This window comes from Lutra lutra, chromosome 9 (assembly GCF_902655055.1).
Source record: "Lutra lutra chromosome 9, mLutLut1.2, whole genome shotgun sequence".
NCBI lineage: Eukaryota > Metazoa > Chordata > Mammalia > Carnivora > Mustelidae > Lutra > Lutra lutra.
This window is the reverse complement of record NC_062286.1, coordinates 13,213,364-13,230,725: the sequence shown is the minus strand read 5'-3', so window position 1 is coordinate 13,230,725 and position 17,362 is coordinate 13,213,364. Positions and strand designations below refer to the sequence as shown.

General features: G+C 36.7%; 1 protein-coding gene across 2 annotated transcripts in view; it reads left to right on the top strand.

The window, feature by feature from the left end:
* SMC6 (structural maintenance of chromosomes 6) overlaps positions 1 to 17,362 on the top strand; it is an 82,555-nt gene that overhangs the window by 48,346 nt on the left and 16,847 nt on the right. For both annotated transcript variants that reach the window (XM_047747174.1, XM_047747175.1), the window contains exons 18-21: positions 3,686 to 3,821; positions 4,882 to 4,962; positions 6,048 to 6,218; positions 16,864 to 17,001. In XM_047747174.1, coding sequence (XP_047603130.1) covers positions 3,686 to 3,821; positions 4,882 to 4,962; positions 6,048 to 6,218; positions 16,864 to 17,001 — 526 coding nt within the window. The remainder of the gene's footprint in view (positions 1 to 3,685; positions 3,822 to 4,881; positions 4,963 to 6,047; positions 6,219 to 16,863; positions 17,002 to 17,362) is intronic.

The following is a 17,362-nucleotide window of genomic DNA, read 5'->3' as shown; positions in this document are numbered from 1 at the left end:
ACGTTGATGCTGAGTCTTAGAGGATAGATGTATGAATATGCTGTATAAAAGTGACCTGTAAAGTGGTAGGTTTTTTCCATTGTGCCATGACATTTAAATCCAGTCTTCCTAATTCTTGACTGGGTAAGACTAACTTATATGGTATCCAAGCAGACATGAGTGCAAATGTATAAAAATATGGTCGTGTTACGCTATGTTGCTCACACGTTCCTTTGAACAAAAATTGCCTCGTGTATTTGTGTCCCAAGTCTTAAAAAAAGAAGTATGGCATTATTGGAAAAGATTGTCAATAAACCCCAATAGTGAGTTGGGGTCTCTGATTGCAACATTTAAGAAATAAACATTTCAAGTTGATACATGGCTTCATTTTTTAGCTAATAGTATTCATATTAATATGTAGGGGGCACATCTTTTGTTTCAAAAGGCGGTTGAACACTGGTTTTTTAAAAAATTGTTTCCCACATTGATAAACTTTATTAATTGCGAATATGCTGTTCTGGGTATTATTTTAATTTAAGTCAGACAGAGAAAGACAAATACTGTATGATTTCAGTTACATGTGGAATTTAAAAAACAAAACAAATGAACAAATAAAACAGAAACCAACTCCTAGATAAGGAGAACAATCTGATGGTTGAACAGTCTCTCTCCAGAGGAGAGAGGGATGAGGGGATGGCTGAATGAGATGAAGGGGATTAAAAGGTACAGATTTCCAATTGGAAAATAAGTAAATCTTAGAAATATAATCTACAACATAGGGAATATAATTAATATTAATGATTATTAATATTTTAACAACTTTGGTGACTGACGGCTGCTAGATTTATTGTGATGGTCACTTCATAATATATATAAATTTTGAATCACTGTCTTGTACACCTGAAACTAATGTAATATTATATGTAAACTGCACCTCAATTAAAAAGAGAGAAAGAAAAAGGCTAATAGCTAAAAAAGCCACGTCTGAAAAAATACAGGAAGGAGATGAAGGCACTGAGAGAAATAAAATTCCTAGATTTTCAGCAAAAAATAAAAACAAATTTAAAAAAGTAAAAGAAAGAATACACCAAGTTTAATGGTATTTTAAATGACTTTCGTTTCATCTGTTTTGACCTGAACCAGTGTGATAGTTGCCTGATACTTTGAAGTTTAGAAAAATTCACTAGTTTTTTTAAATGCAGAAAAGTACAAATCAGGAAACAAAAGTAGCTCATTATCCTGTTTTTCCATAGTCCTTGTTGACATTTAAAAAAATAATTAAAAGGAATATATGCATATGGCGAGAAAGTTCAAACAGTGTAGGAAAGTATACGGAATGAACTGTTCTCATCACTTTGTTACAGTTGTTGTTAAAGATTTCACTTATTTGAGAGAGACAGATAGTGAGAGAGAGCATAGGCGGGGAGGAGAGGGAGAAGCAGGCTCCCCCTGAACGGGAGCCCTAGGCAGGTCTCCATCCCAAGACCCTGGGATCATGATCTGAGCCACCCAAGGAGATTATGAGCGGTATCAATACGCCGCTTCTCCGGTTCCCTGTTGATGGATGTAGGAGTTGTTCACCGTTTCCTCTTACAACAGTGCGGCAGTGAGAACACACACACGTGCATCTCAGCATAGTTTTGGAAGTGTGCAGATCTTACATTCTTAATAGTGGAATTATCCCAGTGTGGTTTCCCATGATGAAAGTACACAGAAGGTGCGAGAAAAATGTCTAAGGTAGCTCTCAGAGTAATTTCAGTGCAGTTACCGCTTACATACAATATCAGAAAAAAAAAGTTTACCTGTGGATTTTTGAATTGTCAAACTACTGTAACATATTTAATGTAATTTTCCAAAGTGTGTTTTTCAAATTTATTCTTGCATTTGTTCTATAAAACACATAATGAATGAGTACTTGGTGTGCCAGTCCTGATCTGGGCACAAAACGCTGCACAAAATAAAGTACAAAAAATTCCTCATCCCGGAGCTTATATTAAGAAGGTGGGCAGAGACTGTAAACGAATGCTAACTCAGTCAAGGGCTGTGGAGACAGATGTAGCAGAATAAGGGCTGGAGACTGAGGAGTGTACTACCTGGATGGGCAGCTCTGGAGCGTGTGTTCATCCCATGCAAACGGCGTACACACACTTAGTTCAGTTGTTATACCTATTTCATTGGTAGCAAAGGTTCTTGCTCCATGTGAAAGTTATTTAAAAACTAAGGAGGAACACTATATGAAAGTGTGTGACAGGGACACCTGGGTGGCTCAGTTGGTTAACCATCAGGTCATGATCTCAGGGTCCTAGGATCGAGCCTCACATCCTCAGCGGGGAGCAGAGGGAAAAGCAGGCTTGTGCTTTCTCTCGCTATCTCTGCTGCTCTCTCTGTCTTATTCTCAAATAAATAAAATTAAAAAAAAAAAAAAAAAAGAAAGTGTGTGAACGAATTCATCCCAGCCGGCAAAAAGGAAGTTGTACAATTTAGCATTTTTTGGGAAATAGTAAAACAGAATATTGTTTGTGCTTATCTCACTGGTTTTTGGTTTAGGCTCTGGGTTTCAAAGTTTGTTTACTTGGTAAATATTCTATTGTTTTTAGTGAAATTACCATTTGTTAGTATAGGCATAGAAGTATATATGGCAATTCAAGTAATTCTAATATTTCTTATTACCTCTTGAGGAGCCATCTTAAGTTCTTGTATCTGGCCCCATTTTTACCAGAAATACCACAACTCTTTTCCTCCTTTCCTCATGTTTATCATTCATTCGGCTGACATTTCTTGAGTCTTTTTCTGATTTTGAGGATTCTGGCAAGGTAACAGAGTATTTCATCAATTTTTAGCTGCCCCGTTATTAAAAAAGAAAAAAATGCTGCCAGTTGAGCCATGAACTGGAAGATGATTTCAGAGATGTTAAAGTGTGGGAAAATACGCATCTTACTAAAATGTGGCCAATACTGGCAATTAGAGACAAGTTTTTAACTGCAGAGGTGGTTCTCTCCCACCAGGCACACGACTTTGGGAGACAGGTGCTTGGGTCAGTGAGGCAGGAACAGGTGACTTCTGAAGACAATGACTGCTGTCACAGAGACACTTAATGGCTTTGGCGTCCGCTGGCTTTTTCTTCCATCTCTTTTCATTGTCTCTCTCTCTCCATCCCTCCCACTCCCTCATGTTTGGAGCATTTACCTAGCGACAGCCCATGTTGATCTGTCGAGTTTCTCTGTTTCACTTCTCTGTGCTTCAGTGTCTGTCTTTCTGTGTCCCTTAGTTGGTCCAGTTGAGGGAACCTTTAAGAACACAGTTTAGTTGTCACTTCTCCCAGGCTCACTCCTAGGTTCCTATAGTTCTGAGGATATAAAGTGTCATGCAGACATTTTAACATTACAGTTTATTTCCTAGGGTTTTTTTTTTTCCTTTTGTCTAAATCCTTCTGTTTCCACCTCTGCCTGTCACTGCGCATGATGCCTGCCACAGAGAAATCATAAATATTTCTTAATGAAATGAGTCAACTATGACTCTGTTTAGATTCTCCTGAAATCTCTATATTTTCATGTTGTTAATTACTCGGTAGGAATATAGAACTGGTTTAACTGAACAGAGTTGCAAATAAGCTATCACAAATAAGCTCTTCCTTGTAAAGATCTAAAGTATTTGTAATTTTCAGAAATAGATTTAAGGTGTTTTTTATCCTCTTCTCTCTGCCCAGTGACTTGGAGAATGAAGTTGAAAATAAAAAGGCCCAGATATTAAATCTTCAGCAACATTTGTCTGCCCTTGAAAAGGATATTAAGTGCAATGAGGAATTTCTTAGAAGGCGCCAAATACATTATAGAGAGTTAAAGGTAAAAAAAAAAAAGGTCCTTTTGTTTTTCTCAACTTACTACTTCGCAGTTATTTTCAATTTCCTACCATTCATTTAGTTTTTGAGGAGCAGTTCTCAGACTTTTGGCCTCAAGCCCCTTTACAGTCTTAAAAGAGCTTTCATGTATGTGGGTTTTACCTAATTATTAAAAATTAAGGGACACCTGTTTGGCTCAGTTGGTTAAGCAGCTGCCTTCTGCTCAGGTCATGATGTCAGGGTCCTGGGATTGAGCCCCTCTCTACTGGGTTCTAGCTCAGTGGGGAGTCTGTTCCCTCTGCTCTTCTCTTTACTCATGCTCCTGCTCTCCCTCTCTCAAATAAATAAAATCTTAAAAAAAAAACCAACAACTTTAAGAATATTTATTGGTGTACTTAACAAAAACTCATGTATTAACAAAAATAACATTTCTATGGATATTTTTCTAAAACCAAAAATTAGAAAATTGACATTTCTGTATTTTTATAAATGATAAAAAGGGTGCATAGTGTCTTAGTGTTTTTATGAAAATAGTTTTGACCTCATGACCCCTTGAAAGAGTCTCAGAAGCACCAGGGCGTGCTGGGTCATACTTTGTGAAGCACTGTGTTGGAGTAATCTTGCCGTAACGTCAATCTGGGTGTTTCAGAAAAAGATTTTCTTGATGAATCCAACACTGTCATCATTTTAAATGCTAAGATGGAATTCTTCCATCTTTTTTTCCATGGGAGTGGATTAGTCATAAGGGTGATAGCAGCAGACTTTATACACAACTTCCTCTTGTTCATTTAATACTAATGCGTCTCTTTCATTAGCTACAGAGCCCCCTCTGTAACAAAAGCAATTAAGAACTTTGTGGATTAATATATCCTTTCTGGGGTTTTGTTTTGTTTGTTTTTAATTAATTATTTATGAAGATTTTATTTTTTTAACTAACTCTACACCCAGCGTGGGGCTCAAACTCACAACCCTGAGATCAAGAGTCACATGCTCTACTGACTGAGCCAGCCAGGCACCCCTTTAATTTATTTTATGTTACTAAAGTTGAAATACTTTTCTTTCAGGTAAAAATAACAGAAAGTATGTCTGAAATTCGGGAGCTTGAGAATATAGAAGAACACCAGTCTGTAGATATTGCAACGTTGGTAAGAGTCTTTTCCTCAGTTTAAATGTAGTGTTAAAGGACAAAACTGTCATTTATGTTAATAGCACCTTCTTCTCAGCCTTTTTTTAATCCTTTTAATTGGAGCTAGTTTTTATGATTGCTGTCTTCATTTACGAGTAAGGTAGAAACTGCCTGGCTTCTGGCATTTAAGTTCCTTAGTGTTTTGTATATGTAACTTGCGTGCATAATAGTTGATTTTGTCTTCTACTACATGTAATAAAACTATCAAAGCTTAAACAGTATGTTTCTGAACAGTGGCCTTTTATACCAAACTGCCTAGCATAGTATATTTCACAGTTAATCAATATTAGTATTAAGGGATAGCTCTTAGTCAGTTGTAGCTGTGCTCCATATTGTTGGGTTTTTTTTCTGCTAGAAACTGGTTTTCATTTTAATTTATCACACATTTGTTACTCTTTTTTTTTTTTTCCCCCTCCAAGGAACTGTGTATGACATTCAGCTTAGCTTCTCTGAGTTACAGTAAGCAGTGCATTAGGTAGATTGGGTCTGGTTAAAGTGAATAATTATTTATTAAGTATCCACTCTGCACCAGGCACTGTATTAAGTGTGAGAGATATCACAGAGAACAAGACATAAAGTGTGTGGGAGCTTTCTGGGAATGAGAATTTGTCTTCATTTGTTATCAGTAATTTTGTTCTCCACTGTTTATTGTTCTGCTTTAATTCCTTAGATTTCTTAAAGGAATGGGCTATGTCTTGGTCATTTTTGTTTCCTCAGCATCTAACTTTTGCTGGGGCTAGTTCAGTACACTGCATTTTGAAAGACAGTGTAACTAGATAAAATAAAAGTTCTTTTCTTTGTTGATGACCTCAAGCAGAGTATAGTTTAACTTGTCTCCCAAATGTCCATCTTTTTGTTGAGTCATTTTCTTGTACTTCCTGATTAACAACTAAGGGTATGAAAATATACTGGTGTTTTTTGTATTTGTCTTTTATCAGATTGCCTGGAGCCTGTAGTGTCTCCTCTCTCTGAATTTCATACGGTTTTTCTATTTCATAACTTAAGTATTTTAATTAACTCCATATGCTCTGTAAATGTAACCAGGAAGATGAAGCGCAAGAAAATAAAATCAAAATGAAAATGGTTGAGAAAAATATGGAACAACAAAAAAAAAATATGGAACATCTTAAAAGTCTGAAAATAGAAGCAGAAAACAAGTATGATGCAATTAAACAGAAAATTAATCAGCTCTCAGACCTAGCAGAACCACTTAAGGTATATGTTATTGTTATTCTGTTATATGTGTATTTTATGTTTCAGTTGTGTATCCGTGCTGTACTTGCTAGATAATTCCCTAACAGAATTCATGGTCAAATGTGAATATAACCACATAAAATGGGATATAAACCAAATGTTCGTCAGTAGGTCAGTTAGAATTAAACATTTCTGTTCATCTCTTTAGAATCATAAATTGCCAAAATTTTTCCCCCAGAAGATTACAATTTGGTTCCCTCTTTGTTTTGTGACTTTCTTCTTTTTTTAGAACCAGAAGCACAGATATCATCCATCTGTTCTCTTTCTGTGCTCACCTATTCCATTGTCCCTCCTTGCGTTCCTTCAGTCATTCAGGGATTAGTTATATAAAAATAGAGTTATGGATTAGATATAAAAGCCAACTTGAAATAAAATACCACTGAATTCTTATTTATTGATATGTCTCTGTTAATGTTCCAGCCTCAATTAAACTGGTCTTTTTTTTTTTAAAGCACATGCTTTTTGAAACCAAATTTAGGAAAATAAAATTATTTAACAATTAAATGTGTACATTTCCCTGTGTTTTTTTATTAGCTTAATTATCAATAGCTTATTGTCATCATTTTTATGAATGGTTCAATTATTCTCAGAACTTTAAATTTTTTTACAAGACTCTGAGAAGCATGAATAGTGTATTTTAAGAGTCTGAGAGGGGTATGTTGATGATGCAATTTCAACATAAACCCCTTTTTTTGGCAGGAAAACTCCCTTTGAATCAAAATGGTTTTAGATATTTTAATAGCTTTAAAGAATTGTGCATATAACTTTTACTATACTTGTGTCCACTGAAAATTTTAGAAAGCCTGACTTACAGGAGAATATTAAAGGAAGGTGCCAGATGTGCTGCCTAGAAAAATGGTTTGCTGTGGCCTCTCTGGAACTGCTGTCCAGGGCCTGGGGTCCTGCCTGATGTATAACCCAGAGCAACTTAACTCCTTTTTATTTGTGATAAGAATAAAAAATGGGAAAACAGACTGATAAGTTAGCTGATTAAGGAGATTGAGAAACTTAATAATAAAGTTTTTTGTTTTTTTGGTTTTTTTTTTTTTAAGATTTCATTTATGTATTTGACAGAGAGAGAGCACAGAAGCAGGGGGAGCATTAGGTAGAGCTAGAAGGAGAAACAGACTCTCTGCTGAGCAGAGAGCCCAACATGGGATTCGATCCCAGGACCCCTATGATCATGACCTGAGGCAGATGCTTAACCAACTGAGCCCCCTGGCACCCCCAAAAATATAATGTTACAATATTAAAATAGTGAGGAAGGAGAATGTATTGAAGGTAATATTGAGAAAAATAATTATGAAAGCATTTGTTACAGGAAATAAGAAAAAGGCAAAAAGTCTACAATAAAAAAAAGACTAGTTTTTAAAAGAAAACAAAGTAAGACAGAGTAAGATAAATATTAAAAATCATCAGAAATAGACAAGGTAGAATTCAGCACTCAGGAATTAGAGCAGTGAAGTCACAATAAAGGTAGGATAAAAAAATATTTTAAATGGGTAAGGGACAGAACAGGGTGACTTAAAATCAAAATGATGAGATATGTTAAAACAACATAGGAAAGGAAAGATCAACACCTAAATTACTCATCCCAGACAATTTAAAATTCAAAACAAGAAATGATGAAGAGCTCTGTTCTGTTCTTTTAGGGACCTCTAGGCTAACGCAACTCCTGGAATTGGGAGTTTGAAAAAGTGTAAGAGCAGAAAATATGGGCAGAGGGCAGTGAGGGTTCTTGATCTTAGCTCTTTGCCTTGGCTGCAAATAACTGGAAGCCAGGAGGTGAGTCCTTCAGTGAACTTGCCTGCAGTCAGCCAGCAGCCCAGAGGCTTTTCCTCCCCAGTGTCGTGTCGCACTAGCCCATCAATAACAGCAGGACCAACAGGCTAACAAAATAATTTAATTCCTGAGACACTGCCGTCATGATACATTAGCAGCTTTTAGATGTGATCTGTTTGCTTTTAGGACAACTGTTCATGTTGTGTTGGGGGTGGTGAGGGTTAAAGGGCTCTGTTTAGATATATAGTCATTGAAATTTTGGTATGGGGAATATTTTCCTCACTTTGAACAGATTGTTTAGATTTATACTGCAAACTTAATGCTGTAGTTTTAGTTGCAAGTTGAATTTGTTGGACGGGGAACATGACCCATATTGAGCCTACTAGAAGAGATGGGCTACATTATTAGAATAGGAAGCCCTCTCAGTTTCTTTTTTAAAGATTTTATTTATTTATTTGACAGACAGAGATCACAAGTAGGCAGAGAGGCAGGCAGAGAAAGAGAAGGAAGCAGGCCCACCCTGAGCAGAGAGCCTAATTCGAGGCTCGATCCCAGGACCCTGGGATCATGACCTGAGCTGAAGGCAGAGGCTTTAACCCACTGAGCCACCCAGGCGCCCCGCCCTCTCAGTTTCTGATAGCTTGTTTGGATGATGGGTGATCATGTGCTTTTAAAAATTCCAAGGTAATGTTTTATAGTTTTTTAAAATCTCATACTTGATATAGGTTTATATGAAGCAAGTGCCAGTAATAACACTGTAGCAATTTATCTAATGTCACGGAGTAAAACTGGTTTTCTGGTTTTCATAGGCATCTAAGATAGTAACATTTTTTAATGATTATGTTCCTTCTACCATCCCAGCCTATTTTTTAAAGGCTATAACTTCTTAAAGGTTAGAAATGCTACTGGTTTAGGGCTACTACATCAGACTTTAATTTTAGACCTAATCCCTCATAATCCTCACCTAACCCAGGATGGGTGTCGTTAACTGGCTGTTCATATCGGTAGCCCTTCATTCCATCGATAAGATGAAATGAAATAAAATACCCTCTTGCTTCACTTTTGGTTTTAAATTTGACATACATTTATGAAGTGCACAAGGACAGATCAAACAGTCATGGTAAATGTGGAGGAAGTGGTAGCGACCAGCTCAGTTTCTTTTCATCCTATTTCACAAGTGAAGTCTGTACATTTCCACGGTTGCTGGGAGGGAAGATTTACTGGCACAAATGTGGCCTGAAACACTTTACTCTTTGGCCCCTGAAACAAACGTGGGCATATTCAGTGTGAAAGTTCTTAACCACAAATGATTCAAACATCCTGTTTCATAAATTACTCAATTTTCTAACTGTAATGTCTCCTACTACATCAGTTGCACCCACTTTTAAAAATTCTGTTTGAAGTAAAGGAACAGCTTTTCTCCATCGATGTAACAATGTTTCTAGTTTTCATAGAACCCTTTTATAATCAGGTATCTACCATGGGGAATAGTTTTTCGGGTTTTGTTTGTTTTTTATTAACATATACTGTATTATTTGTTTCAGGGCTACAGATCTATGATTCATCAGTCTTACACAATTCACAGCACTCACCATAGCACATACTCTCCCCAGTGTCCATCACCCAGCCTCCCCATTCCTCCCACCTCCCTCCCCTCCAGCAACCCTCAGTTTGTTTCCTGAGCTTAAGGGTCTCTTGTGGCTTGTCTCCCTCTCTGCATTCATATTATTTCATTTTTCCCTCCCTTCCCCCATGATCCTCTGTCTTATTTCTCAGATTCCTCATATCAGTGAGATCATATGATAATTGTCTTTCTCTGATTGGGGGATAGTTTATTTTTAGCAGTATGAACAAGGTGCAATAAATTGTAGTCTTAAAGTAGAAGATAGCCTATATTCTGTGTTATATGAGGTAAATATTTTCAGTTTTTAGGTACCTCACAAGTTCTTTTCCTTTTGGGTTACTTCCAAATATTCTGTCTTTCTTGAGTCTGTTTCGACTGTTTTGGTTGATGTTTATTTCTTTCTCTGTTTCTGACTGTAGCTCCTGAGGCTGACCGTGATCATCACAGTGTGTATGGCTAGTGCTAGGTCCAAAAACCAAACCAACACACTGAGTAAAATTTAATTTGGTGGTCCTTAAATCAGGAGACTTTTTTTTTTTTTTAATGATTTTTAAATATTTATTTATTTGACAGAGAGGGGGAGCAAGAGAGGGAGAGGCTGATGTGGGGCTTGAGCCCAGGCCCCTGGGATCATCACCTGAGTCAAAGGCATACACTTAACCAACTGAGCCACCCAGGCACCCCAAATCAGGACACTTTTGAATTAAAACAGTTTTATTGAGACAATTGATGGGTAGTGAATACACATGAAAGTACACAGTTTGATAGGTATTGACATGTATAAACTGTGAAACCACAGAGAATGGAATGTATTCTTCACACTCAAAAGTTTCCCCATGTCCCTTGTAATCTCTCTGTCCTCACCCCACTCCGTGTCCCTGATTACCAATCTCCTTGCTATTAACTATAGTCTACACACTTTCTAGAATTATATATAATGGAATCACAAATTATGTACTCTTACTGTTTTTTGGTTTGACCTTCTTCAGGATATAACATGTTGCCTAGCACATACGTCCACACTATATTTTGAAAGTGAATAGAATAAAAGTTACTCTTTTTGATTTTGATATTCATCTATATTTTTACTTGAATCAGTCATTCATTCCTTTTTGTTGCTGAATAGTGTTCCATTATATTTGCTATGTCACAGTTTGTTTATTCATTTACCTACTGAGGGACATACAGGTTTCCAGTTTGGGGGCTATTATAAATTGAATATTTATATTGGGGGCTTTATAAATAAAGCTGCCTTGACTGTTAGTGTACAAGTATTTGTATATCACAGTAAATGAACAAACTACCTTCCAGTCTAAACCTTTTGGTGGTTCTTAAATCCATCAAAATTTTAGTGAAAATTTAGTTTTTATTTGAATTCCAGTTAACATACAGTGCAAGATTAATTTCAGATGTACAACATAGTGATTCAACACTTCATACAACATCCTGTGCGCATTACAAGTGCACCTCTTAATCCCCATCACCTATTTCATCCATCTCCCCACCCCCTCCTTTCTGGTGACTGTCAGTTCTCTGTAGTTTAGAGTCTGTTTCTTGGTTTGCCTCTCCCTCTTTTTCCCCTTTGTTTTGTTTCTTAAATTCCACATATGAGTGAAATTATGTAGTATTTGTCTTTCTCTGGCTTATTTCACTTAGAATAATACTCTCTAGTTCCATCCATGTTGTTGCAAACATCAGGATTTCTTTCTCTTCTGTGGCTAACATTCCATTGTGTGTGTGTGTATACTACATCCTCTTAAAGATTTTTGACCTGTGTTTATTCATTGGTCTTTGATTGTCTTGTGATGTGTTTGATTTTTTTTTTTTAATTATGGGTGTATTGGCCTTATAAAATAAGTTTGGAAGTGTTTCCCCTTCCCTTTTCTGAAACTTTTTGCAGATTTGGAATTATTTCTTTTTTACATATGGAATATACCAGCAAAGCTATCTTGGCCTATAATTTTTTTTGTGGCCTATGGTTTCTCTATGAATTCATTTTCTTTAGTTGATACTGAACTATTTAAGTTTTCTTCTTAGGGATTGTGTTGTTTCATTGACATTTATCATATGTATTGAACATGTAGTTCATAATTTTTCTTTATTGTCCCTTATTAAACTGAACAACAGAGAAAAAATAGACTGAACCAAGCAAAAGAAAAAAAAAAAGAAAGAAAAAGAAAAGAAAAAAGTCTGAAAAAAAATGAATAACACTTTAAGGACTTGTGAGACTATATAACCAAAGATCTGACATTGGTATCATTGGAGTCCTCAAAAGAGAGGAGAAAGAGGACAGGGCTAAAAACGTACTCCAAGAAATAATAGCTGCATCCTTTCCAAATTTGGCAAAGAGTCTGAATTTACAAATTAAGAAAGTGAGTGAACGCCAAACAGGATAAACCCAAGATAATCCACAATAAGACACATCATAGTCAAACTTCTGAAAGCTAAAGTCTTAAAAGAACTAAGTAAAATATATATATAATACCTGGAGCAACCACAAAAAAGCTATTCAGAGAGATACACTCAAAAGTACTATATATGGACAAATCAAAGTGGAATTCTAAAAAAATGTTTAACCCACATGAAGCAGGAAAAAGAAGATTAAAAGGCAAAACAAATGACAGACTTAAGCCCTAATTATATGAATAATTATATTAAATGTAAGTAGTCTAAATAAATAATTGAAAGACAGATAGAGGCACAGGGCTCAGTTGGTTAAACATCTGACTCTTGGTTTTGGCTCAGGTCATGAGGTCAAGCCCTGCATCAGTCTCCCATGCTCAGTGCAGAGACTCTCTGTCTCTCCGTCTCCGTCTACCCCTTCCCTCCACCAGCAGGTTTTACTCTTTCTCTCTCTCTAGCTCTTGAATAAATAAATAAATAGAATCTTTAAAAAAAGGCAGATATAAGCAGATTAGGTTAAAAACATGACTAGTATATATGTTATCTGCAAGGTCAATTCAAAGTAACCTATGGACAGGGTGAAAATAAACAAATGGAAGTTGATATATCTTGCAAATGATAATCAAATGAAAGCAGGGGTAACTGTATTAAAATCTGTAAGGTACACTTCAAAATAAAATTACCAGAGGCAGAGAAGGACATTATATAATGACAAAAGGGTTAATCCACCAAGAATAGATACCAATTGTAAATGTGTGCACCAGAACAGCACAGCTGCACCAAACATATAACCTGCAAAATATGACAAAACTCCCTCAATAATTGATAGGACAGAAAATCAGTAAGGATTTAGAAAATTGAACAGCACCATCAGCGTACAGGATCTAGTACTTAGAGAAGTACTTAGAGAAGATTACCAACACCAGCAGAGTACACCTCATTTTCCAGTGCCTGTGGCATGTACACCAAGATAGATTATCTCCTGGACCATTAAAAAAAAGCAATTTAAAAGAACTGAAATTAAACAGAGTGTTTCCTAATAATAATGCATTCATACTAGAAGTCTTTAATTAAAAGATCATCAATTGGGGCACCTGGGTGGCTCAGTGGGTTAAAGCCGCTGCCTTCGGCTCAGGTCATGATCCTGGGGTCCTGGGATCGAGCCCCACATTGGGCTCTCTGCTCAGTGAGGAGCCTGCTTCCTCTTCTCTCTCTCTGCCTGCCTCTCTGCCTACTTGTGATCTCTGTCTGTCAAATAAATAAATAAAATCTTAAAAAAAAAAAAAGATCATCAATTAAAAATCTTTTAATAGTGGGGCGCCTGGGTGGCTCAGTGGGTTAAAGCCTCTGCCTTCAGCTCAGGTCATGATCTCGGGGTCCTGGGATCGAGCCCCGCGTCGGGCTTTCTGCTCAGCGGGGAGCCTGCTTCCTCCTCCTCTCTCTCTCTCTCTCTCTCTCTCTCTCTCTCTGCCTGCCTCTCTGACTACTTGTGATCTCTATCAAATAAATAAAATCTTTAAAAAAAAAATCTTTTAATAGAAAGATAGTTTCCAAATAGGTGAAACTTATCATCCTTCTGAATAACCCAGGGACCAACGAGGAAGTATTGAGAGAAATTTTGAAGGTGATTTGGGAAATTTACAGCACTGAACAATTCATTAGAAAAACAATATATAGGGACACCTGGGTGGCTCAGTCGGTTAAGCGTCTGCCTTTGGCTCAGGTCATGATCTCAGGGTCCTGGGATTGGGCCCCATATCAAGCTCTCTGTTTGGCAGGGAGCCTGCTTCACCCTTTCTGCCTGCCTCTCTGCCTGCTTGTGATCTCTCTCTCTCTGTCAAGTAGATAAATAAAATCTTTATGTCTATATCTATATAAAATACATATCCTTATTATATATTATTCACAGTGACCACATGGGGTTTACTTATTCTGGAGATGCAAGACTATTTCCACCGTATTAATAGGCTGAAGAAGAGAAATCATAGATCAGTGAGGAAAAATATTTGATAACATTCACCCATTCATGATTTTTTTAAAAAGTCCTTGGAAAAACAGAAAGATTTTGTTCTGAACATTAAAGACCAGAAACAACCTAGTTAGCATGAAGAAGGTAAAGATGTTTGTCTTTACTCAGTGTAGTTAGTATTGGAAGTTCTAGCAAGTGCAATATGACAAGAAAAGGAAATAATATACAGATTGTAAAGGAAGAAATAAAACTCTATTTGATATGCCATGATTGTCTACTTGGAAAAAAAACCTCACGGAGTCTACGAGAAAACTCCCAGAACTAAAAAATAAGTTCAGCAAAGTCACAGGATACAAGATAAACATAACAAAAGCCAATTGCACTTTGATACACTAGCATATGAACATGTGGATGCTGAAATTAAAATTAAACACCTCTCACAGTTCCTCAAAAGAAGTGTTTCTATGTACATCTGACAAAATATATTTGGGACCTATATTTTGTGTACAGAATACACACTTAATCAACCACTACTTCTGTTTCTATAGATTTGCCTATTCTAGAAATTTCATGTCAGTGAAATCATACAATATGTGGTCTTTTGTGACCAAACTCTTTCACTTGGTATAATTAGTTTTCAACCTTCATCCCCATTGTAGCATGTATCAGCAGTTTGTAACTTTGTCTGCCCTAGTAATATGCCATTTTATTATTGTGAATCACATTTTATTATCCATTCATCAGTTGATGGTACTTCAGGTCCTACTGCTGTGACCATTCATATACATGTTTTTCTTTCTTTTGAATAAAGACCTAGAAGTAGAATTGATGGGCCACACACTTATGCTGTTTTGAGAAACTTTGAAATTATTTTCAAAAGTGCACCACTTTATGTTCCCTCCAGTGATGTTTGAGTGTCACAGTTCCTTCACATCCTTGTTATTGTATGCCTTTTCTATTTTAACCATATTGTTGGGTGTGAATTTTTTTTTTTTAAGATTTTATTTGAGAGAGAGATAGCAAGAGAGAACATAAGTGGGGGTGGGGAGAGACAGAAGCAGACTCCTGGGTGAGCAGGGAGCCTGATATGGGGCTCCACCTCAGGACCCTGGGCTTGTAACCTGAACCAAAGGCAGATGCTTAATGAGCCACCCAGGTGCCCCAAAGAATGAAATGTTCTTTGTGGTTTTGATTTGCATTTTCCTTATGTCTAATACTGTTGAACAAATTGTGTTCATATTGCTCATGTGTGTTTCTTCTTTGGAGAAATGTCTGATCAAAGCTTTGCCCTTTTTTCACTTGTGTTATGTGTTTTTCTTTTTGAGTTTTAAGAGTTCTTTATGTATTCTGGGTATATGTTTGATGTTTTTGATGCTATAGTGAATTTTATAGATTTTAAGTAATTTTTAAATCATTCCTAACATGTAGAAATATTACTGATTTTTGTTTTGGTTTTGTATCCAGTGAGTTTTCTAAACTTACTAATTTAAAAGCTTTTCCTTTGAAATTTCTTCATACAATCATCTCTTTTTTTTTTTTTTTTTTTTAAGATTTATATATTTATGTATTTGGTGGGGGGATTAGGACAGAAAGAGTGGGAAAGAGAATCCCAGTCAGGCTCCATACTCAGCATGGAGCCCAACGCAGGGCTCAATTCCACAACCGTGAGGTCATGACCTGAGCTGAAACCAAGAGCTGGACACTCAACTGACTGAGCCACTCAGGCGCTCTAGTCATCTTTTTTAAATGTGGTTTTACTCTTCCTTTCCAATATCTTTGCTTTTTATTTCCTTTTTACATTTTTTTTTTCCTTTTTACATTTTCATTGAATTAGCGTGGGCCTGCAATACAGAGTTGAGTAGAATGGGACTAGATCCTTGCCTTGTACTTGGTCTTAAAAAGAAAGCATTTAATCTTTTAAAAAAAGGGTAGCTGCTATTTGTGTTTTAATTCCTGTGTGTTTATTCCTGTTTCCTCTTTTTTCCTTTTGGGGTTAGCCTAGTAATTTTTAGTGTTCCTTTTTTTAATCTCTTCTGCTCGTTTTTAAACCATAACTCTTTTCTTTTTCCAGTGGCTGTTGTGCCTTGTAATATGCATCTTTACCTTATCATAGTCTGCTATTCTTTATTTTTAATGGCATCTTAAAGCTGCTAAAATTGTGAGTTATGTTTCCAGACTGATAAATAGGTCAGTGAAAAGTATCTTTGCATCCTTTTCTCTTCCACGGTGACTCACCTTTTTAAAAAGCCAGATCACCTCTTTAAATATCCAGCACTTGGATTGTCTTAAGCCTTTTCAGGCTTAAAACTTTTGACTTTCCACAAAACTATCTTATTTCCCAAAATATAGTTGAAAGCACCATAATATGTGGAGACTTCATGTTAGGATTTGAATATAATAATGTGACTTCTTAATTTGCGGAAACCCTTCACTTCCATTCATACGCCTGGATATGAGCACTCACACTTGCCTCTGAAGCATCATTAACAACCCTGTCCACTTTGTTATCAGTTAGTTTTGTACCTATGCTGGTAATTGTTTTTTAAAACAATCTTTTCTTTAAAGATTCTTTTGGCTTGGGACGCCTGGGTGGCTCAGTTGGTTAAGCAGCTGCCTTCGGCTCAGGTCATGATCCCAGCGTCCTGGGATCGAGTCCCACATCGGGCTCCTTGTTCTGTGGGGAGCCTGCTTCTCCCTCTGCCTCTGCCTGCCTCTCTGTCTGCCTGTGCTCGCTCGCTCGCTCGCTCTCTCTCTGACAAATAAATAAATAAAATCTTAAAAAAAATAAATAAATAAACATCAAGATTCTTTTGGCTTTCTTTAAACAGGATGAATTAAACCTTGCTGATTCTGAAGTGGATAACCAAAAACGAGGGAAGCGGCATTACGAGGAAAAACAGAAGGAACACTTGGATACTTTAAATAAAAAGAAACGAGAACTCGATATGAAAGAAAAAGAACTAGAGGTTATCTAGCATTTTTCTTTTATGTTTTGTTTACCACCTCAGTCAGGGCTGTTAAAGTGTTTTCCTTAATGTTGTCTTTCCAAATATAGACACATTGTCTGATGAGTATCTGTTCCATATAGCGACGGCTGTTTGAATCAGCGAGACGACCCACCACAGAGAAGGCTCTGGGTCAGACAGCAAGTTTAATCTCATGCCTCTGAGTGATTTGGAAAGTGACACTTGCTCTCAGCTACTTAGCTCCTTACCATGCCCAGCTTGGCAAGTGGACAGCAACTTTATGTCAGAAAGAGGCACCCCTTCCTCTGAGCAGCATGGGTGTGGACTGGGCTGAAATTCAGCTCCTGCTTCCTACACACCT